Source organism: Zootermopsis nevadensis, unplaced genomic scaffold (genome assembly GCF_977971745.1).
Source record: "Zootermopsis nevadensis isolate Lab colony 2312 unplaced genomic scaffold, Znev_1.0 Znev_ptg000020l, whole genome shotgun sequence".
Lineage (NCBI taxonomy): Eukaryota > Metazoa > Arthropoda > Insecta > Blattodea > Termopsidae > Zootermopsis > Zootermopsis nevadensis.
In genome coordinates, this window is record NW_028259152.1 from 17,642,092 (window position 1) to 17,665,725 (window position 23,634).

A 23,634-nucleotide genomic window follows, 5' to 3' on the forward strand; every position below is an offset into this window, starting at 1 on the left:
CACCCCAATGCCCACCTCACGAATTTCTTCATGTTGTTATCACCGCTCAAAAGTAAAATTCTTAAGCAGTGCTGGATGGCTCAACCTCCACATAAAATTTCAACCAAAATCCTTCCAGTGGTTCTCGAGTCGATTCGACTGGACAGACACGACCAGCCTATAATGTTTTGTCGCTATGCAGAGAAAGAAAATAATTACAGACACCCTTACTCCGCGAACACCCAAGTGCCGGTCAGAGATGAAGAGGGTTTAACTTAGGACCGAAGGTAGTATGATAGTGTGCAGATTGGTCAGGGCTATCGCACACCTCGTGGATCGGCGGTGGAATGGCGACTGGCATGCGAGCAATGACATTTTGTGCGATGCTAATTCACCCAGAATTAAACCCGGGTCTCCGGAGTAAGAAGCCGGCGTCTAGCCACCTTGATTTCGGCCAGGCCTTCATTATAAGACTGTGTAGAGGTCGCGCGAGAAGTGATGTCACCTGCGCAAAGGACTGATTTTGGTCGTACGAGATGGACCCGTCCGAAGCACGCGCTAGAGGGGTGTCAGCTTCAGTTGGTTTGCAGCTCTAGCTGTGTTTAGTTCGGTGCGTCACCCCTCCCCCCACTACTACTGAACTCCCCTCTCTCGGCTTACATTCGGTGCCACGACTACTCGCGCGACCTCTACAGATCGTGTTTGAAGAACTTAATAAAAACTGACTGACCAAGACAGTTCACAGGATTACACTAGTTGTTATCATGACAACAGGTCATAGGTCACAGTCGTTTATCTGTTGCGCAGGAAATTCTCGGAACTGAATACGTCCCGCTGCGTGCTCTGCGCTGGGAAATCCAGCTCTCACACACGCAGTGTCTCGACGTCGATTTACATAAAACAATGGCTTTCCGCGCTGAGTGTCGATACAAAAAGCCTGTCTTCTGAAAAACACAGCAGAGTGGAGGCTGCAGTCCGACGTACCACCAGTTTTAATGTGGAGTTGTGCCAGTGTAGTCGCGTGTTCTTATCTAAGGCAGGGTGATACGAGCTAAGGTTTCTTGGTGGCCGCTTAGTGCGTGAGTGTGCGCGCAAGTGCGCAATTTGTTTACAATACGCAGACTAAAATAAACCAGTGCGGGAAACTTTCAGAAGTCTGTTGGCAGGTACAGTGAATGAAGATTTACCGATGTCTGATTTTTATGGTAAAACAGACAATCCTCTTATTCACTCCCGGGCTTTGAAGTTAACCGTAATAGCTTCCTACAGTTCCCGGGAATGACCGATTTATTTACAGTAGCGATGTTTCGTGGGCCCAGATCTTGCTGTGTTAAGGAATTTGTTAAAACTGATCCCACTCACTCACAGGCTGTATACAATTCTGGTTCTTAATTACAAAATCGCATGTCATAATTAGGAGTTTTTTTTATTATTTAGTGTTCTGTCTGACGACAGGTCCATATGAACAGGATCCTTCCATCCTTTTCTCGGACTGGGACCTGTTCATATACGTTCTTGGCAGATGATCCAGAAGTGGTTTGCCATTGCCTTCTTCTGTGTGCGAATGGAGTAATTGTTGGGATGCCACGGAGGAAAACTCCGTGTTGCCTAGACCACGGCCTTGCCCAACAGAAGTTATAAATTCGGGAATCGAACCCGAGACCCCAGGATTACAAGGCCAGCGTTCTAACCGCTAGACCACCGTGGCAGGTTAATTAGGAGTACATTATTAAAATGGATCTTGAAGAAATTAGTCCATTGGCAAGCTAATTAATTTTTATCCACGCGTTCTCAACCATTTAGAACAGACATCGATTATTTCCCTTAACAACATTAACCAACTCGTCCTAGCGACAGAGATGTATCTCGATTTCTTTGAGGCAAGAACTCAATTGAACTTCGGACTTCAGGGAGTTACTGACGTCAATATGTAGCAATTACTTTCGATTTGAGCATCTGTAGAGCGTACTGAAGATTGGTACGTCTGCTAAATACTCGGAATTATGTGTGAGAGTCACATTAGCAGAAATTAAACCTAAAATCGATGTTTAACTAAAGCAAAAGTAATGCCAAATCTCTCAGTGATGACTGATTTTGTCAAAGAACATTTCTGAAGAGAATTTCAACCTATTTGCAATAGTTTATTGATTTAGTGGTATTTATTTTTTAATTTTCGTGTCGTTTCAATTGTCCTCGTTTATAACCCTGCGGCCTGCTTGTCGATAATAAAATGTAAAGACGATTCCAAGGCCCGAAGTAGTTGCGTCCTCTTAATCTAAAGCACGCTTAAGATAAACTATCTGTAAACAAAGATGTAATGTAAAACCCAATGCATGGACAGTGTTTCGAAATTTCCTGTCGGTTTCCTCACTTCGCCTTCGCAAATTCCGAATGTGTGTGAAGTAGACCACGACTTCATCCTCCCACTTCATAACCACTAGCTAATCTGCAATCGGAGTTAAGTAACATTCATGAATCCATTATTCTCTGTGTAAACTGGATATAAATAAACATACGTTTCCTATTTTATGATTGTATTAGACAAAGTAGTTGTTCTTGCCTGCTGACATCTGTTGTCAGCGTCAGCAAACATCGAATGTCATCATGGACCGGCCTCTTTTCCTCATTTAATCTGCATTTATTTTTATGGAGACGTCCATTTCATTCGTTACACTGTAGGGTTGAAGTATTTCATAATTTGAAATTACAGATTCGTTGCGACAGCCACCCGGAACACTGCAGTGTTTATTAACACCGATATTTGTCACTTACAGCACAAGAGGACCGGCATTTATGTGACCTGCTTCACAAAAGAAGCCGGACTGAGGATTTTTCACAAAAATCGAAGACGGAGAATAGAATCGATTTCGAAAATATTAAGAAAAGGACGTGCAAGAGACTCAGACTTTGAACAATAATGACAAACAGCAAAGATAATAGTGAAAACGTGAAAATGAAGTTTCCCGGACAATTAGTCGATTTCGCGCCAGTATTAGCAAATGCGAACCCTGACACTTGTAGGGTGCTGGAAGGAAGCTTAACGGGCGGCCTTAAGATCGACGTACGGACGATTGACTTGGCAGTGTCGACAGTGTTTGTGACTCCTTTGGTAATCGGACAGTGGAGAGGCACGTGGATGCTGGCTGAATACTACAGCGTGCCCTGGTGGGCGTGTTTCCTCACCGGAAGTACCCTGCACTTCATGTTCGCCCTGTTAAAGGACATCCTCCAGAATTACTTCAGCAAGAGGAACCAGCACTGTCTTACCTTCTCACCCCTGTTCATGTTTCTCGTGTCTCGCGCCTACACTTGGGTGTTCGGGGTCGCTTGCATCTCTCATTGGCGCGGGGCTTGGGCGATGGTGGACCACTACGCAGGTCGTCAGATCGGCCCCGTCATTGGCGTCACCCTGGTCAGCCTGGGAATGCTGTCCGCTACGAAGACCCTGAGGAACATCAATACATCCCCGTTCAGCATCATCGTAGACGGCCTGGAGCCCGGATTCACCTTCCCAACCATGTTCCGCACTTCTGTAAGTACACTGATTAAGTCTTAAGACCTGGAATCAGAGAGAAGGCTTATGATTCAATTCCTTGTCGTCGGAAAGGGGCTGGCATTCGCCACCGACGTTTAGACGACGTCTACCCATAATACCCGCGCATCCTCCTCACGTTCAGAGCGACATTGATATGCCGCAAACTTTCTCAATGAAACTGATAACCTCAGAAGCGACCTGTAGGTCAGAACATGTACCGAAGAGTTCACTTGCTCAGTTCTTAAGAAATCTATGGTAGAGGCCGAGCGAGAATTGGTGGAACATGCGCAAAGGACTGATTTTGGACCCGTCCGAAGCACGCGCTAGAGGGGTGTCAGCTTCAGTTGGTTCGTAGCTCTCGCTGTGTTTAGTTCAGTGCGTTACCGCAGCTGAGGCTGTGCGACCCCCCCCCCCCCACTACTACTGAACTCCCCTCTCTCGGCTTACACTCGGTGCCACGACTACTCGCGCGACCTCTTACAAACGTGTCTGGAAGCGTTATAACATTAGGACAGCTTCGAAATGAAATTAGGAATTTGCTGGTGAAAAGTAGACGAGAAATAAATGACTAACAGACGTCGCATTGCTTCTACAAAACCCTATAAGACTGTGGTAGAAATTTCATTTGTCAAAGGACACATGGATACAGTCTCAAAGGGGGTATTCCAGAAAAATTAAACGCACCTATGAATGTGGTCATTGAAAGGGTGTGATACAGTCAGGAACTTACATATTAAGTTTGATTGGGATAAGTTACATTAGATTAGGTTGCGTTGTATTGGCTTAGGTTAGGTTAGGTTAGATTAGACTGTGTTGTTCTGCGATGGGCTAGTTAGTCCTGGATGATTTCTAACGTGTTCATTGGGTGGTCGTGTGTGTGTACTCACGTATGGACTACACCTTTCCAATCTCTTCCTTTCTTCGTTTTAATTCTCCACTGATGTTACTGCAAATGGCATAATATCCGGTTGATGAAGCCTGATCGTGGTTGATGAAATTCTGAGGACCGTGGACGGCTGTTTATAACCTAACCCGGTGACTCGGCACTGCTCGCCCCAGGACGAAAACGGATCCAGTTTCTGAAAAACGAGACTACAAGCAAAGTTCAGAAATCCAAAAATGCTGATCGTCAGAGCTCCCTAGAACTGCGACATATGGAATGGCAGTAGGGACTAGGGTTTTTATGCGGCCCTGGACGCCACGAACTCTGTCGAAAATAAGTCAACAGTCTGAAGAAGCGAACAGAGAAATTACGTTACATGATCCACTTAGAGATCAATAATTTTCTGCCAGTTCTTAAGATATTAAACGGTGATTATGAAAATATACTTGTCATTATGAGCTGTAGAAACTGGGTCACTACATTTCTATGTCCCGTAACTTTTCTGACTGATTTATCGAGTTGGCGCCAGATCAGTGGATGGTAGGAACATTTTAACCACACGAAAAATATCGTTTTATATATATTTCTTTTGTCCACCAGCCACCAATTCAGACTGAATCGATAATTAAATTCAGACTAATTTAAAACCGAAACGGCACTTGTCAGAGTAGAAATTGTGTATCAAACTCACCACCTCAACTACTGATGATTTGCCGTTATATTTTACGTCTGGGGAATCCCTTACCAAAGACCAGCGGTCGTCCCTCCGCTCGCCCTGGTGTCGCTTCTCCGAAGTGAATATTTGTTGTCGAAAGCGTTACCAATGCGAATTACTAACAGCGCCCGAGTTTCCTGAAAAGATTAAGTTCTGAACCCAGAAAATGAATTTTTAATTAGATTTTACACACTAAAACTCTGCTAGGCTAAATCCCATCCCGTGACTGATGATACAAAGTTTGTGTTATCCCACTGCCTCGTCTCAGGAAATGTCTACCTTTCAATCTAGAAGTCAATTTAAGATCGAATATTTGATAAATTCAGACTAGGAACAAAACCGCTCAGGTCTGGTTGGCATATTAAATGAAGGTCTTTCAATGAATAAGTTGGTTCAAAAAGTGACTTAACTTGGTATTCATTTTCCACCAGCAAATCATGTTCAGATCCGACAATACAGAATCTCCGCACGGTACCTCATATTACGTCACGACTGCTTCCTTCAAAATCCTTTCCAATTCATTAATCATTCCGCCATTCAACGCTGTGTACTCTGAGCTTCTGAATGCGTCGTTAAAAATTGGTTAATCACCTTCTTCTAGTAATGAAATTAAGAATGAATGGAGTTGTACCTACGGTCTTCATGTCGCAGCGTAGGGATGATTTTCCTTAAAAGCACGACAGCGATTTGCTACGATCAAAAGGCGAAACATGTAGTCTGGAAGCGTTTCAGGATTCGTTGGTCTTGACTGTAAATGATTTTCCCCAATTTAATATTAAGGCTTTGACCGGGATGTTCTTTTGTTAAATCTTATGTGGTACCGCCTGATTCGACTTCTAATGGTTAAGTGAAGTGTTTTCTTCGCGGTACGGTCTGGATTCGTAAATATTATGAAGACGAGCTTCGGCTTCAAAGGGTTAACCAGTTGATTTTCGTAATGGTGAGGTGTAGTGTTTTCTTCGCGGTACGGTCTGGATTCGTAAATAATATTCAGACGATCTTCGGCTTCAAAGGGTTAATACGAAATTTTGAAAATTCTTATAAATGTTCATGAAAGTACTTAACATTGTGGGCTATAAGTCACGACTTACTGAAACAGTCACTGCCCAAATGTTTTCGTTGTGTCTTCAACCCCTCGAAGCACAAATTTCGTCTAAATTATGTGCGATAATTCGGCTTGAATTGTACCTTAAGGGAATCAAAGTTAGTCCCCACTACTTAGGTAAATTGCTTAATGCTGGTTAGGGGAACATCCGAGAATCACGAAAGGTCATTAAGCACCTCATAATCATTTATTAAACGAAAAGCTTTATCTGCCCTCAAAAATTGCGTATTTTCATTTTGGAGAAGTGGCAATCGGCCGCCAGCGAACTGCACGAAAGCCGACGAGTTGCAGGCAAATTGTCCGACAAGTATCAGACCTACACCACTCTGTGCCACAGCCCGCCGTGCACATTTAGTGGGAGGAGCATTTTGCATTTAGTGGGACAGGGGGACGTGACAGATCCAGGCTGAATCAGTGAGCGTAGGTGGAGAAGTCCGCTCTTCACGGCGTGTAAAAGTGTTACGCAGGTCTTGATGGGTTGACCGGTCAGTGTTTATTGCACACAAGGATTGTTGATGGTCATTATGGCAATCATGATGATTGTAACAGCAGGGAATGTGTTCTGAGTGTGGTAGACAGCTCTGGTCAGTTCAGACCGTACGCCATGAGAGCTAGCACCGCTGGAATTTCTGATAACTTCGAGGGTTCCAGAAGCCACTACATGCTCCTGTCCGTTCTGGACACGGCATTTTCAGCACTGGTAGTGTCTCCAGCTGTGATTGGCTACTGGCGCGGTACTTGGATGATTATGGACCGTTACGTGTTTCCAAACCAACATACTTACAGTTCGTGGGTGTCAGTCGCCATAGGTTACCTCGGACATGTACTATTCACCTTGATTCAAACGCCGATAACAAAACGTTTCCACCCTGATCAGCGCTGGTTGTCGTATTACATCGTGTCCCGTCTGTATACGGCGGTATTCGGTTTCGTATGTGTCAATTCGTGGCGGGGAGTGTGGCGACTCCTGGAGCATTACACCGGTCATCACATGGAGCCACTTCTAGGCACGACGGTGGCCAGCATCGTCGCTCTGGCAGTCTTGAGGACGCTGAGGAACATTTCGTCACCACCCTTTTCCGTAACGACTGACTGCTCTGAAGGCTACTTCCGGGTCCTCACTATGTTCCGTGCGTCGGTGAGTTGCATGAGATTTTTTCCTGACAGAACCGGTCTTAGTTAGAGCGACGTCTCACATCAAAAGGGCCAGGAAACGAAGATGTTCAGAGCTCAAAATATGATTTTCAAGATCCAGACGTAACACACAAACTGATTGAAGTTACGTCATCCTTGCTTTTATCTCATTCTTCGTGAACATGCCTACGAATTTAGTGTAGAATTCTTCCCTCGAGATGCAAAGTAATTGCAGACCTTCAATCTATCGTAATACTTTCTAAGTTCTGTAGTACTCAAATTCATAGCATTTAAAGGAGGTTACGAGTTCGCCGTGTCGTTTTGAAATTATGAAAGTTCTAAGCATTTCTTGCTGGTGAACAGAAATACGGTTTTCTTACATTCATAATTTCAAAGTATAAAACATCGAGTGTTCCTGAGGATTGACTGAATATACGAGAGATACCGTTTCATTCTCTCGTAATTCGAGAGAAGGGAAATGATTGATTTTCGAAAATTCAAAATAGTCGCTGTTCTTTTTTTCACTTCGTACTCTTAAATTATACGAACTTTTAACATTACAATATCGAAACGAATGGGAGATGCAGTGTGTCTGTCATTAACACGGGTGGAATGTCCACAAACATCAGAACAATTTGACAGAAATAAGGTGCCGGACGTGGCCTCAGATAAGTGTATACTGTGATTTTAATGCAACTGTATATCTTAAAGTATTTTATACGAAATATATTATTATAATCGCCGTGATCGGCAGGCACCTGTATACATAATACATCACGTAGTTTTATTCATAGCGGTTCTGAATGTCAATTGCTCACGTCAGATCCTACATGAGGCTGTCAATGCCTCTATGACTTGACGGAGAAGGGGACAGGGCGGCCGGATGGGAGTTGATGAAACGACCAGAACTGATAGGAGGCTGGCTGGACCCCTGAAGCACGATTCAGCAAACAGTGATCTTTGTGCGTACTACCCTTTCAAGAGAAATCACGCGTTTCGTATTCATTTTTTGTTCTTACGGAAATAACTCTACAGGCCTATAAAATATAATTACGGAAAGGAACACTTCAATTCTTTCCAATGAGTTTCGTTAAGATGTGTCATAAACTTTTGCTCTCCTCAACAAACGACGAATGCACAAACCAGACAAGAGCAGGGTGTCACCAGTGAGGAATCGACAGATAACTGCGACAACTTTATGGTCCAGCGTGACGAGCCACGTGTATTATGAGAGAGTATGAGAACAGCATCCTGGTCAGTCGTGTTGCTTATGAAAACAAGTAGATCTTATCTCGAAGGAAACACATTCTTTCTGGTTAAAAAATGTTTAGGGAAAAGATTGCTGGTGTCCAAAGGGAACCCATAAAAGAAGGACTTGAGGTTTTCACAGCGGTTAGTCTGAAGATTTCCGTCTTCTGGGTTGTTACGCTGTGTAGTCTGGTCGATGTTAACCAACGTTTCAGAGGTCATACTGCCTCCGTCATCAGAGTATGAAGATTTCTGTCTTCTGGGTTGTTGTGCTGTGTAGTCTGGTCGATGTTTACCAACGTTTCAGAGGTCATACTGCCTCCGTCATCAGAGTATGAAGATTTCTGTCTTCTGGGTTGTTGTGCTGTGTAGTCTGGTCGATGTTAACCAACGTTTCAGAGGTCATACTGCCTCCGTCATCAGAGTATGAAGATTTCTGTCTTCTGGGTTGTTGTGCTGTGTAGTCTGGTCGATGTTAACCAACGTTTCAGAGGTCATACTGCCTCCGTCATCAGAGTATGAAGATTTCTGTCTTCTGGGTTGTTGTGCTGTGTAGTCTGGTCGATGTTAACCAACGTTTCAGAGGTCATACTGCCTCCGTCATCAGAGTATGAAGATTTCTGTCTTCTGGGTTGTTGTGCTGTGTAGTCTGGTCGATGTTAACCAACGTTTCAGAGGTCATACTGCCTCCGTCATCAGAGTATGAAGATTTCTGTCTTCTGGGTTGTTCCGCTGTGTAGTCTGGTCGATGTTAACCAACGTTTCAGAGGTCATACTGCCTCCGTCATCAGAGTATGAAGATTTCTGTCTTCTGGGTTGTTGTGCTGTGTAGTCTGGTCGATGTTAACCAACGTTTCAGAGGTCATACTGCCTCCGTCATCAGAGTATGAAGATTTCTGTCTTCTGGGTTGTTGTTCCGCTGTGTAGTCTGGTCGATGTTAACCAACGTTTCAGAGGTCATACTGCCACCGTCATCAGAGTATGAAGATTTCCGTCTTCTGGGTTGTTACGCTGTGTAGTCTGGTCGATGTTAACCAACGTTTCAGAGGTCATACTGCCTCCGTCATCAGAGTATGAAGATTTCTGTCTTCTGGGTTGTTGTTCCGCTGTGTAGTCTGGTAGATGTTAACCAACGTTTCAGAGGTCATACTGCCTCCGTCATCAGAGTATGAAGATTTCTGTCTTCTGGGTTGTTGTTCCGCTGTGTAGTCTGGTCGATGTTAACCAACGTTTCAGAGGTCATACTGCCTCCGTCATCAGAGTATGAAGATTTCTGTCTTCTGGGTTGTTACGCTGTGTAGTCTGGTCGATGTTAACCAACGTTTCAGAGGTCATACTGCCTCCGTCATCAGAGTATGAAGATTTCTGTCTTCTGGGTTGTTGTTCCGCTGTGTAGTCTGGTCGATGTTAACCAACGTTTCAGAGGTCATACTGCCACCGTCATCAGAGTATGAAGATTTCCGTCTTCTGGGTTGTTGCGCTGTGTAGTCTGGTCGATGTTAACCAACGTTTCAGAGGTCATACTGCCTCCGTCATCAGAGTATGAAGATTTCTGTCTTCTGGGTTGTTGTTCCGCTGTGTAGTCTGGTAGATGTTAACCAACGTTTCAGAGGTCATACTGCCTCCGTCATCAGAGTATGAAGATTTCTGTCTTCTGGGTTGTTGTTCCGCTGTGTAGTCTGGTCGATGTTAACCAACGTTTCAGAGGTCATACTGCCTCCGTCATCAGAGTATGAAGATTTCTGTCTTCTGGGTTGTTACGCTGTGTAGTCTGGTCGATGTTAACCAACGTTTCAGAGGTCATACTGCCTCCGTCATCAGAGTATGAAGATTTCTGTCTTCTGGGTTGTTACGCTGTGTAGTCTGGTCGATGTTAACCAACGTTTCAGAGGTCATACTGCCTCCGTCATCAGAGTATGAAGATTTTTGTCTTCTGGGTTGTTGCGCTGTGTAGTCTGGTCGATGTTAACCAACGTTTCAGAGGTCATACTGCCTCCGTCATCAGAGTATGAAGATTTCTGTCTTCTGGGTTGTTACGCTGTGTAGTCTGGTCGATGTTAACCAACGTTTCAGAGGTCATACTGCCTCCGTCATCAGAGTCTGAAGATTTCTGTCTTCTGGGTTGTTGCGCTGTGTAGTCTGGTCGATGTTTACCAACGTTTCAGAGGTCATACTGTCTCCGTCATCAGGGCGATGAATGATTTGGTTACGTTAGGTTAGGTCACGTCAGGCCAAGATGGGTTAGTTTAACTCAGTTCGGGTTAGGTTAGGTTAGGTTACGTTAAGTATGCATGTTATGTATGTTATCGGCGTCGTGACAGTTTTCGACGTGACGCCCGGCGTCAGTTTGCCAAAATCATGTCGCATGGTGCTCCGAAGCTTCTATTAGCTTCATTTACATCCGAAGTCGGCGCCGTGACGTTAGGCTTCTCAATGCTCGGCGTCGTATTCCCCAACGTCGAGTCCAATGCCGTCCGGAAGTTGTCCTGCGCTAGTATGGAGTCTTCTGGCAACATCACTACGAATGGCATCACGCGAGCCCTAAATATGATGAATGCAACTCGTCATTAAATCATAGTACCGGGGGTTCGCAATCTGCGGTCCGCCAATGGTTATTTCTGCGTCAATGTGGAACGACAAATATTTACCGCACGATAAAAAAGGTGAAGTTCGGTCGTGAATGGTCATGAAAGGTTGAAATGTTGTAAGGCCTCTGGTATAAAAGTGACCTACGTAAATATAGATTATTTTGATCTGAATTTCTTATTGTATTAGAGCATCGGATTGAAATTTTCATACTAAATCACAATCCCGTATAACACCCCTAAACATAATGCACAGCGATGTTCATTAAACAACGTCGCTCCTTGCTTAACTCAAAGGCGACTGACTTATCTTAAACGCCAGTTACTTTGAACCTCAGTAATTACAAAGTGTTTAAATTAAAACATCAGTCATTTACTGAAAGCCTTGTCAATTCCTTCTTAATTGTTGTTTTCGGATGCAAGGTCACACATTAGGAAAACTATGGCAACGATGTAAACAGAAAAGGAAATTCCTCAGGTTTGTGGCACGGGAGGTCCTGGGCCATCGCCCTTTCGCCCAACCGCTTCGTCGCCTCTGCCGTTTTAGTCTTGTAGCATGAAACCGAAATATGACACATACGAAAATTGCGTACAAAATTTTAGTTACGAAACCTTCAACGGAAGAGAATACTCGCAAGAACTAGGCGTAGATAAGAAAATAAAATGAAAAGAAATTACAAACTGAATTCACCTGGCTTAAGACGCAGACGAGCGAGTGTACCTCTATGTTGCATACAACCAGGAGATTTCTTGAACAGCTGGTCGACGAACAGCTTGTGAGTCCCTGTTTCTGCTTACTGTGCAGGGTTCTAAGGAGACGTCCCTGTACGTCCTTGACTGCCTGTTCAGCGTCATCATTGTGGGAACGCTGGTCGTGTTTGTCTGGAGAGGCGCCTGGACAATCCTCGACTTATCTCTCTACCCCAGTCACCTGGATTGGTCAGCCTGGACATCCATGGTGAGTGCGTCTGCGCATGACGGATTTAGACCAAATTTGTTATTATAATCTTCTTATTCTTCTTCAACCTAATCGATCCATCTATTACGTGGTCTGCTTTCCTTGTTCCTTCCATTTTACTTGTCATTATGCTTTTCAGACATTCTTTAGTGTATTTTCCTTTCAATATGTCCGCATCGTCTCAATCTGAGAGATTTTAAAAATTTTACGATATCCACCTCTTCTAATGCAACCTCCATCATTTATGGGACCATAGATTCTTCTAATAAACTTTCTTTCTTTAATATATTATGCTCTGCAGTGGAAATTGTTGGGGGTTACTTGAAACCACTTTTTTACTACTCAGAACCCGTTAAGACCACAATCGACATTTTCACAGGCGTGATAACCTCTCATGTTCTTACTGGGCTCCGTTAGAGCGTAGTGCGTAACACGGCAGTCTTGATTTTCGGTGTAGATAACACGCAAAAGATTGTTAAACCATGACAGACGAAATTTTAACTGGATTGAGGATCTACTCATATTCTACAGGTAAATCCCAGAGTAATAAGTAAAACCTGTCTAAAGCGGAATTTAGTTTAAAATGAAACAGGTCTTTATCGGAAAATATTTGTGATCCAGTATAAAATTGCCTGTAATAAAAAATGAACTATTTAACGTAAGTAACAGTTAAAAAATAAACTTAACAGGATGGAGTATTACATATTTATCTTTTATACTTGAAAAAAATCTCGTTCTGTGATTTTCTACTATCGTTTCTGAAATCTGAGCTAGTAAACTAATCTCAAAAATTGGAAAAAAAGAAATTAAGCCTGGTTGCCGATATCATACAAAGACTTTGTAGGTGGATGAAAATATAAACTTACTGATATGTTGTAATAATTTATAAATCCTAATTTGGATATTATACACGCATAGCTTGTGTTCTGTGGGCATAACTGAAAATAAGCACGTGTGCTATGCGTAACTTGACAAAAGTTGAGAATTTTAACCTACGTGGCACAGTCCCAAAATATTCCTTCGTGCAGATAAAGAACAGTCCACTATCAGACAGGAAGGATTAGAGGTTTTCACGGCAGTGAGTCCGAAGAGGGCTGACTCATCGCCCTGAAGATGGCGACAGCAAGGATCTCCGAAACGTCGGTAAACTTCTACCAGACTACACGGCGTAGCAACACAGAAGGCAGCCATCTATCAAATTACTGTTCATGACGACATTGACGTTGGGCTGGAATGTATACATTTGATCCATTAGTATCGAGTCTAATTGTTTGGGGCTGAAATTGCTACTGGGAAGTTCAAATTAAATAAACGGCCGTAGGAACAGAAGAGCGTTTCGTTCTCAAGGATCACATATGGCAACGAAGGTCGACATTTCAGACATCTCGACCTTTCTTCAAGAATAACAAGCCTTCTGCTGACTTGAGTAACGCGATGATTATCAAATAAAAAGACGCGCTGGATTTCCTGTCGTAATGACGCACAGTTTGGGAAGATTGCTGCCAAGGGCACTCAGCTCATGTCATTGTCTTAAGACGCTGCTCATCGCAAAACGATGCCATCTACAGGGCGCTTTACAACCAGCGGTTAATATGCGTCTCTGATTATACGCGCTTTCATTATCCGCGTTTTCGCTTGCCGTGATTATATTTTAATATCATGAGCAGCATCAGTATCCTATCCGCGGCCACAGTACAACGTTTTCCGTGGAGTTAGTGGGCGTCAGTCACAGATGACAAACCCACCTCCAGTAAGTGACGAAATTGAAAATGCATGGGACTTTATCTTCGGTCCCCGACGTCTTCATGTTGGACAAGGCCTTGGTCTAGGCAACACGGAGTTTTCCTCCGTGGCATCCCAACAATTACTCCATTCACACACAGAAGAAGGCAATGGCAAACCACTTCTGGATCATCTGCCAAGAACGTATATGAACAGGTCCCAGTCCGAGAAAAGGATGGAAGGATCCTGTTCATATGGACCTGTCGTCAGACAGAACACTAAATAATAATAAGATGAGGTGGTCTAGCGGTTAGAACGCTGGCCTTGTAATCCTGGGGGTCTCGGGTTCGATTCCCGGCGGTGCCCGAATTTATAACTTGTGTTGGGCAAGGCCGTGGTCTAGGCAACACGGAGTTTTCCTCCGTGGCATCCCAACAATTACTCCATTCACACACAGAAGAAGGCAATGGCAAACCACTTCTGGATCATCTGCCAAGAACGTATATGAACAGGTCCCAGTCCGAGAAGAGAAAAGGATGGAAGGATCCTGTTCATATGGACCTGTCGTCAGACAGAACATTAAATAAAATAATAAATACAACTTTGCTGACGTTCAGTGAAGACATTGTAAACCAGGATCACGTTTTCGTCTATACTCTTGCAACAGACTGTCTCTTGAATTCTTGTTAGCACGCTGCACGTAGGAGTTCAATGTGAAAGCGCATGGCACGTAACTTCATGTTAATTGGCTTGTAACAGGGAGTTTTAGAACAAAGTTATCGTATGGTGACTGACACTTCTAGCGCACTGTAAATCGGGAAATTTGAATTTCCATAAAAATTCACAGAAATATTAATCACCTAGTCGGTTTCTGCCCGGGGACGATCTCTAGAGCGGTCTAAATTGGGAGATACTGGACTTTCATAAAATTTATTTCAAAATTAACAAAAATATCAATTGGTTTCCGCACCCCAAGATTTTTTAGTGTGTTAGGAATTGAGAGATCCCATATTATTAAATCAAAACACTCGTATCAGATATTATCAGAGACTTTGACACAGTGCGACATTATCATTGCGTGGAATTACGCGAATGGCGTGTCCCGTAGAGTAATTCATCCTCAGAGCTAAATATGTTCGTGTTGGAAATATTCCGTGCGCAGAGGAATTTTACAGCCTTATACAACAAAGAACAAAGTCTTGTTCTCGCTCTTTGAACTTCGAGCGACTGCTATCGCAGCTCGTCTAAATACGATTTGGGAAAATCACTCCACACTCCTGCTTCGTAGTCAAGAGATCCCGTGTTCAAATCTCGGCCCGGAGACCAGCTACCCTAAATCTGTCAGATGCGATTACCAAGTTCCATATCGTAGTCATATTTGTAATTGTTCATGCATAAAAATTTCTAAAATATAATGTTGTTTTATACCTTCATGGCCACGGTGGTCTAGTGGTCAGAACACTAGCCTTGTAATCTTGGGGTGTCGGGTTCGATTCCCGGCGGTGCCCGAATTTATAACTTGTGTTGGGCAAGGCCGTGGTCTAGGCAACACGGAGTTTTCCTCCGTGGCATCCCAACAATTACTCCATTCACACACAGAAGAAGGCAATGGCAAACCACTTCTGGATCATCTGCCAAGAACGTATATGAACAGGTCCCAGTCCGAGAAGAGAAAAGGATGGAAGGATCCTGTTCATATGGACCTGTCGTCAGACAGAACACTAAATAATAATAAGATGAGGTGGTCTAGCGGTTAGAACGCTGGCCTTGTAATCCTGGGGGTCTCGGGTTCGATTCCCGGCGGTGCCCGAATTTATAACTTGTGTTGGGCAAGGCCGTGGTCTAGGCAACACGGAGTTTTCCTCCGTGGCATCCCAACAATTACTCCATTCACACACAGAAGAAGGCAATGGCAAACCACTTCTGGATCATCTGCCAAGAACGTATATGAACAGGTCCCAGTCCGAGAAGAGAAAAGGATGGAAGGATCCTGTTCATATGGACCTGTCGTCAGACAGAACATTAAATAAAATAATAAATACAACTTTGCTGACGTTCAGTGAAGACATTGTAAACCAGGATCACGTTTTCGTCTATACTCTTGCAACAGACTGTCTCTTGAATTCTTGTTAGCACGCTGCACGTAGGAGTTCAATGTGAAAGCGCATGGCACGTAACTTCATGTTAATTGGCTTGTAACAGGGAGTTTTAGAACAAAGTTATCGTATGGTGACTGACACTTCTAGCGCACTGTAAATCGGGAAATTTGAATTTCCATAAAAATTCACAGAAATATTAATCACCTAGTCGGTTTCTGCCCGGGGACGATCTCTAGAGCGGTCTAAATTGGGAGATACTGGACTTTCATAAAATTTATTTCAAAATTAACAAAAATATCAATTGGTTTCCGCACCCCAAGATTTTTTAGTGTGTTAGGAATTGAGAGATCCCATATTATTAAATCAAAACACTCGTATCAGATATTATCAGAGACTTTGACACAGTGCGACATTATCATTGCGTGGAATTACGCGAATGGCGTGTCCCGTAGAGTAATTCATCCTCAGAGCTAAATATGTTCGTGTTGGAAATATTCCGTGCGCAGAGGAATTTTACAGCCTTATACAACAAAGAACAAAGTCTTGTTCTCGCTCTTTGAACTTCGAGCGACTGCTATCGCAGCTCGTCTAAATACGATTTGGGAAAATCACTCCACACTCCTGCTTCGTAGTCAAGAGATCCCGTGTTCAAATCTCGGCCCGGAGACCAGCTACCCTAAATCTGTCAGATGCGATTACCAAGTTCCATATCGTAGTCATATTTGTAATTGTTCATGCATAAAAATTTCTAAAATATAATGTTGTTTTATACCTTCATGGCCACGGTGGTCTAGTGGTCAGAACACTAGCCTTGTAATCTTGGGGTGTCGGGTTCGATTCCCGGCGGTGCCCGAATTTATAACTTGTGTTGGGCAAGGCCGTGGTCTAGGCAACACGGAGTTTTCCTCCGTGGCATCCCAACAATTACTCCATTCACACACAGAAGAAGGCAATGGCAAACCACTTCTGGATCATCTGCCAAGAACGTATATGAACAGGTCCCAGTCCGAGAAGAGAAAAGGATGGAAGGATCCTGTTCATATGGACCTGTCGTCAGACAGAACACTAAATAATAATAAGATGAGGTGGTCTAGCGGTTAGAACGCTGGCCTTGTAATCCTGGGGGTCTCGGGTTCGATGCCCGAATTTATAACTTGTGTTGGGATCCTGTTCATATGGACCTGTCGTCAGACAGAACACTAATAATAATAATAATAATACCTTCATGGAGTGGTTCATTTGTTTATCGTGATTAATTGAAAAACATATGCGAATTTAAACACGTGGATCATTCTAAATATCTGGTTACTATAAATGTTTTGAACGCCTGCATCAAAATACATTTCATCACCCATTTCCACTGTCTTTTAGGAGGGAATTAAAGCGATCAAGTGGAAAATTCTCTGCCGTTTATGTGCACGTCGTAGATACGTGTCCATATATTTTTACGCATGGACAGTGTCCGAAACGTCAGATTTCTTTACCGAACAGACGTTTACCGGGAGAATTTAACTGTGCTTAGTCGTCGTGAAAATACCAGATTTTATTACCACAATGCATTATACCAATTTTGATATCACAATCTTGCGACATTAATAATCGCTAAAGAATGCATCTTGTATTGTTTTGGTTCGCAGGCCCTCGGCTACGCCATTGTGGTACTGACCTTCAGCCTGCAGACGCCTCTGAAGGGCCTTTGCGGGCGACTCGAGGGCTTCAGGAGGGTTTGCGTCGTTGATGTGTATCTGTTCTTCTCCTTCTGCGGCACCATTAATGTCTGGAGGGGTGTGTGGATGCTTCTCAACATCTACTTCCTGCCAGGTAAATCAAGGTGAACACTTTCAGCCTCCAACTGTTGGGCTGTGAGTACGTCTCTGAGAAGCTGGATGTCTGACTGGTCCATTTCCCGTCTCCCAAAAGATATATCAGCGAGTACGCATGATACTGAGAGAGCAAAAACGAAAGACTCGGAGAGAAACCCGCCCCAGTGCCACTTCGTTCACAGCAAATCCTGATGGGCGAAAACCCGGGTCTCCGTGGTGAGAAGCCAGCGACTAACCGCCTGAGCTATGGCACGGCCCAACTAATTTACTAACTACAAGAGCGGATTCTTTTCAACTACTCAACATTCGTTCACGAAGTAAAAATATATAATCCAAGCCTTTTCATGGGGCCCCGTGTTTACAACAGCCAGCCACCATACTCTTATCTTCAGTCAAATCAACCCATTTCTCAGTGTCACAGCCTATAATTTTAAAACCAATTTTAATATTATATTTATAGTTTTGATGCGTCATGTTTGTGTTTAATATTCACATATATATTTATTATTCAAGTCATATACACAAACTTTTAAATTATTGATGTTAAAATTTAAAATTTCACATAAATAATATTTATAACTCAAATGTTAATTATATTGTTAATAATTTCACAGAACAATGAACAACTAACACAATATGCAACATAATATGCAAAATAATAAGAAGAACAAAGAAAACACCTACAATAGTAAACTACAATCTACAATCAACGAAAAGCTTGCATTAATAAATATAGAATAGTTTTAAATATAAAGACCTGAAGATGATGCTACGACATCGAAACATGTAGAAATATTAAAGCGCAACATTGTAACATCGAGTTAACGATGAATGGCGCAGAATATCAATTTTAAATTTTAAATTTTAAATTTTAACATCAATAATTTAAAAGTTTGTGTATATGACTTGAATAATAAATATATATGTTTAATATTATACTTCCATCTATACCCAAGTGTTCCAAATTGTCTATTCTCTTTGGGTTTCCGAAAGAATTTTGTATTAATTTCTTATCTTCCTTGTTCGTGCTACATGCCCCAACCACCTCATCATTTACTTTAATAATATCTGCTCAACAGCAGACCCTGTAAATTATGAGTCCTCATGCAATTTCCTCCAACCTTTTATTCCTTCCCGTCATAGGTCCAAATATTCTTGAACAGCCTCAATCTGTGGTCCTCACTTTGTGACAGAAATCAAGTTACACGCTCACTGAACGACAGGTTAAAGATCTGCATATTATTACGTATACATTTCCATATATTTGATGTGAAGACAAAATTACAAGCACTTTTCGATTTTAATCTGGTCGCCATGTCATCGTCGTGAACGCGTGTAATCGTCCTCCTCAATTTCGCCACAAATTTCGAAAGACTTTTTAACATCTTCATTGCGTTGACTGCCCTGCAAACTGGTGACCGGACGGCGAACAAATGCCACAAATGTGGAAACGACATAAAACGACGTTTTTAAGCGTTGAATAAAATAAAAAAATAAATTAAAATGTAATGACCTCTCTCTTTATGCCAACTGTACCAGAAACCAACATTTCCGTCCTAGTTTAATTCTAACGAGAAGTTCTGGGAATAATTTATGACACGTATTTCAGTCTACAAAGCGATGATACGGTCCAGCAGATTTTTACGGATTAAAAACTGTGCAATTCGACAGCTCCATCGTCTTAGTTACGAGCTACACAACCAGAAGTCCATTGATCGATACCATGTCGTCTCTGGGGCCCACCAGATACGGGTTCTCGTTCAATGCCTCAATATATGGGGCCTTCGCCCACCGTTTTCAAGCTGATGGCGCGTTACGCAGAGGCACCAAGGGGTTCCACCTAACATGGGAGATGAATGCAGAGTTCTTTAGTTTCTTAAGTTGTGATTATTGCTGTCTGCAGATAATCCTGAGGCAAGTTACTGGGTCACCCATGCGGGATGCCTTCTCATTCTGATGCTGATCAAATGTTCCAACTCCATCCTGGTACGAGGAGTCTACATCGACGCAGAGGAAGAGGGCGGGAAGTGCGTCGTCTTTCCTTGCTATTACCTCAGATTGTTCATCCAGGTTAGTCACAAGTAGCGCCTTTCGACAAAGTTATCTAGTGAAATACCGGGGTTCGATTCCCAGAAGGACACTTTTCCTTTCACCACCAAGTAAGTCTAGAACGGCTGTGGGCCCCACGCAGATTCCTATCCAGTGGTATTAGAAATAAAGCGGCCGGAGCGTGAAACAGACAGTTAATCTCCATCTAGTGACAACGTTAAGAATTAATGTAGCCTGACGTTTGCCTACGAGCGTCAGGTAACCTGCGACTGCTAGTTGGCATTCAGGGCGTCTGCAATGCACCCGCCTTGACACTGCGCTCTCCCACGAGCCTATTCTGGGTTGTCTAGGGGTAGCCGAGGGCCGATGTCTTCCGTCACCCCGTCATCCGAACGCAGTCACCGCATTCAAAGCCGTCTCTGCAGAAGCATGGGTTCGATTCCATCCGGGGCACAGGAGTCCGAACTAGGAAGTCACAGTCGGCTCCTTCAAAATCCTTACCTATTCATGAACATCTTCCTACTTCATTCGACACTATAACGTACGCACTTTAACAGAGTCGTCGAATTAATCCCTAAACTAATAAACGCGTTCTAATAATTTGGTTTAATTACCGCCAATACACTATATAAAAATAAAGTCGATTTTCTAAATATCACTTAAAAACTATTTTCCGACGTTTCGGAATATCATCTACTTGAAAATTCGGGACTGAATCGATAGTAAAAGTGTTTTCAGCCGGTACTATTAGAATTTCGATAAGATTTTTACATATTGTTTGCATAAAATGCATAAAGCTAACGCACAATGGGGAGGTCCTCTGCCTGTCCCGCCGTCTTTGCTACTCTTCCGACGCAATAACTGTTAGGCGGATTTATCTAATCAGATCATACGCCATTGGTGGATATACCTTCCTCGTAATTTTTAATTATTGACAAGTACATGGAGAACGCGCGAGCTGTAAACGACAGGAGCAGAACGACTTCCTGGGATACTCTCAAGAGCATCTACCGTAACATGGAGGCGGCGAACGTGGCCACCTATTCTCCCTGGGTGTCCATACCGAAGGAGAAAATAATTCCCCGTCGGTCAGGAAGATCGCCCACAGGAGAGGTCGCACCTCCGGCCATTCATCCGAACAACACTTCTTCAAACCACTAGGAAAATAAATCATCCCTTCACTGATCTGAAATTCCTATTGAATTAAGGGCAGAAGGAACGATATTTTGTGCGAATATAATTAGAAATTCTGAAAATTAAATAAAATATAAAATCTACACAAAATAAAATAAATAATGTCCCGAAAGATGCATACACTTTATAACACAAAATATTAACCTTGTTATCGACCCCCGTGTGTTGTGTTTACGGAAGACATGAGCAGCGGTCATTTTGAACACCTGCACCAGATTCGCAATATCACCGAGTGCCAATGCTGATGTCCACCTGTACATACAGAGTGATTCAAAATTTTAGGGCCAAACTGAAGGAGGAACTCGGAGAGAACGACTTGCGAATAGGAATCCGTGTCCTCCGAAGTCAGCCTGAGTCTGAAATAATCGTACCCAGGGGCCTCTGTAGGATCTGACGTGATTCAAAATTAAGCTAGTAGGAGAATAGCAAAGTACGATTATTTCAGCGGTACGTTATCTGACTTCCCTACCTTCAATGGCCTCGACAGACTCAGGATGACTTCGGAGGACACGGATTCCTATTCGAAAGTCCTTCTCTCCGAGTCCCCTCCTTCAGTTTGGCCCTAACATTTTGAAATCACCCTGTATAATAATATTAACTTTTTAAGTCGTATTCGTGTTTCTGATCCAGAAAAGGAGACGAGAGAAGCTTCTTCAGCTCCAAATTCAACAGCAACTGCAGCAAAATGCTACTCACGTCGCAACGACGAGGAAGGGAACGAAAGACGTCGACAGCAAGACAGCCGCTGGATTCATCACCGTGGACACGCAACAGCCGAACTGCACGGCGAACCACCACGCGCAATTTCCACTGGAGACGCTGGAAGACGTCCCATGACCGGGGCAAATGCTAGCGTTGGGCAAGAGACCGCGAACACGGCCTGATTCAAGAGTGGAAACCATCCACCTCTAGCTTAAATGTAAAATACGTCTCTGGACAAAGACCTCCAAGAGAACGGTCCATTGGCCTGTGTGATTTCCGAGTGTTGCGTTCTTCAAGGAAAGACGAATATTTCCTCTACTGGCATAATTTCCTAGTCCCTCTAAATAGCATGTCGCTGGCGCAGTGGCGCTGTCTATTATCAGACATTTACAACAGAGTCAGTTCTTACAATTTGTTGTGTGTGGCTGAATCGTGTGTCCTCTGAGTCTCCTGAACGTATTCATGACGTCATATTAACCTTTGGCACCGTCTGTTGACTGAGGCAAGTTTGAATATGGACGACATTTCAGACAGCCTGGACACATTTCCGTATTAACGTAACATAAGTCACTACAAGGCTTACTGACAGATTATACAAAACCGTGGTGGTTCAGACGCTGGCAAACAAAATTTGCATTCGGATGGTACAAGGTCAGATCCAGAATTCTGTTATCGAACCTAAAAAACCCCATTATCATTAGCATAATGACAATCACTTGACTACAGAAGCAGAATGAACTCCCGAAACGTCGGAAATATTCACGATACGTCAGACAATTGACAATATGCATCCCTCGGGAATGGGAGGCCGCGCCCGTCCTCCGTTCAGACGAGGAGGAGTTAAGGACTACGCAGGACTTATTAAGGACCGAGGTTCTGACGGATCAAACTCTTGAACAAAACTTGAGTTTCCAACGATGGAGAGAGTTCGTTGCAGTGATCTGAGTGTCACATCGTACTAAACAGTAACAATTACCGACGTTTCGGAGAAAAGTGCTTCCTCCTTCTTCAGTGTCGATACACTGGCTATTCAACAACGAAATTTAAGAGTGTCAGGTGTATTTTTTTTTTTTTTTAAAAGATTCAAAACGCAGTTTAGACAACTATTCTGGCCTGACGAAAGAAAATCTTTACAGAGTACATGTGTTATTTGTAAATTCGTTTTCATTAATAGCTTATTGTGTCTCGGCGTCTTGACCGGGGGGCGGGGCGGGTTACTTTTCTAACAGAACAGATTTCACCCTCAGCAACAGCGACAAAGAATGGTTCTGTTCACAGTATTAATACACGGCTATTGCAGTTTTTGTCGGACACTCCCCGTTTTCTCAAACATACTTCGGAGTTGGCCGCACTACCGTCTTCAGCTGATTGGTATTATTTTAACTCCGTATCGACTGTCAGTTTAACCATAGCTGTCCGGCGAGCCTACAATTCAACAGGACCTGGGGGCAATCCCGGTGATCGCCACTGGTCCTTGTGCAAAGAAGTCTATCAGTAAACTGACAACCAATCGCCTACAGAATGACAGCTCAGCGCCTCAGACAAGGGACAATGACTGACGTAATGAATCAACTGCAGTGCACCGAAGTCATCAGCGTCTGAAATGAAATCATTCCAGAATGTCAACTGGTAATGCAGTGAAAATAAACTGAAGTCATCGCCATGAATTATGTGTGAAACGTTAACAAGTTGGCTATCAAAATACTATGTAGGACTAAACTTGCGATTTCGTTCAAGTAAAATGCTGGAGACTTTGTAACAAATCCAACAGCGTTTAAAATCCTATCAAATGCGCATTTTTCCAATATAATAATGTATTTATGGGCTTAATTAATAACCTATAATGAAAATAAATAAATAAATAATTTTACACACATTCATAATAGGTTGTTCACAGGAAGGA

At 43.1% G+C, this 23,634-nt stretch overlaps 2 protein-coding genes across 7 annotated transcripts in view; one reads left to right on the forward strand and one right to left on the reverse strand.

The window, feature by feature from the left end:
* The window catches only part of LOC110834365 (rab3 GTPase-activating protein non-catalytic subunit-like), a 39,349-nt gene extending 35,962 nt beyond the window's left edge, over positions 1-3,387 (reverse strand). Inside the window, exon 1 of the mRNA XM_087352049.1 lies at positions 3,247-3,387. The gene's annotated coding sequence lies outside the window, so the exon portion shown is untranslated. The remainder of the gene's footprint in view (positions 1-3,246) is intronic.
* Positions 708-23,601, forward strand: fusl (transmembrane protein fuseless). Of its 6 annotated transcripts, none has more exons than XM_087352057.1 (6): positions 708-1,184; positions 2,690-3,511; positions 11,990-12,142; positions 17,601-17,784; positions 19,690-19,856; positions 21,660-23,601. In XM_087352057.1, exons 2-6 carry the CDS (start codon positions 2,897-2,899, stop codon positions 21,864-21,866), a joined length of 1,326 nt encoding a protein of 441 aa, XP_087208183.1. In that variant the 5' UTR covers positions 708-1,184; positions 2,690-2,896; the 3' UTR covers positions 21,867-23,601. The 6 variants fall into 6 exon arrangements, with proteins under 6 accessions (XP_087208183.1, XP_021929142.1, XP_021929143.1 ...); XM_022073450.2 differs by having other exon boundaries at positions 2,754-3,511; XM_022073451.2 differs by having other exon boundaries at positions 708-1,145.
* Positions 23,602-23,634: the final 33 nt, after the last annotated feature.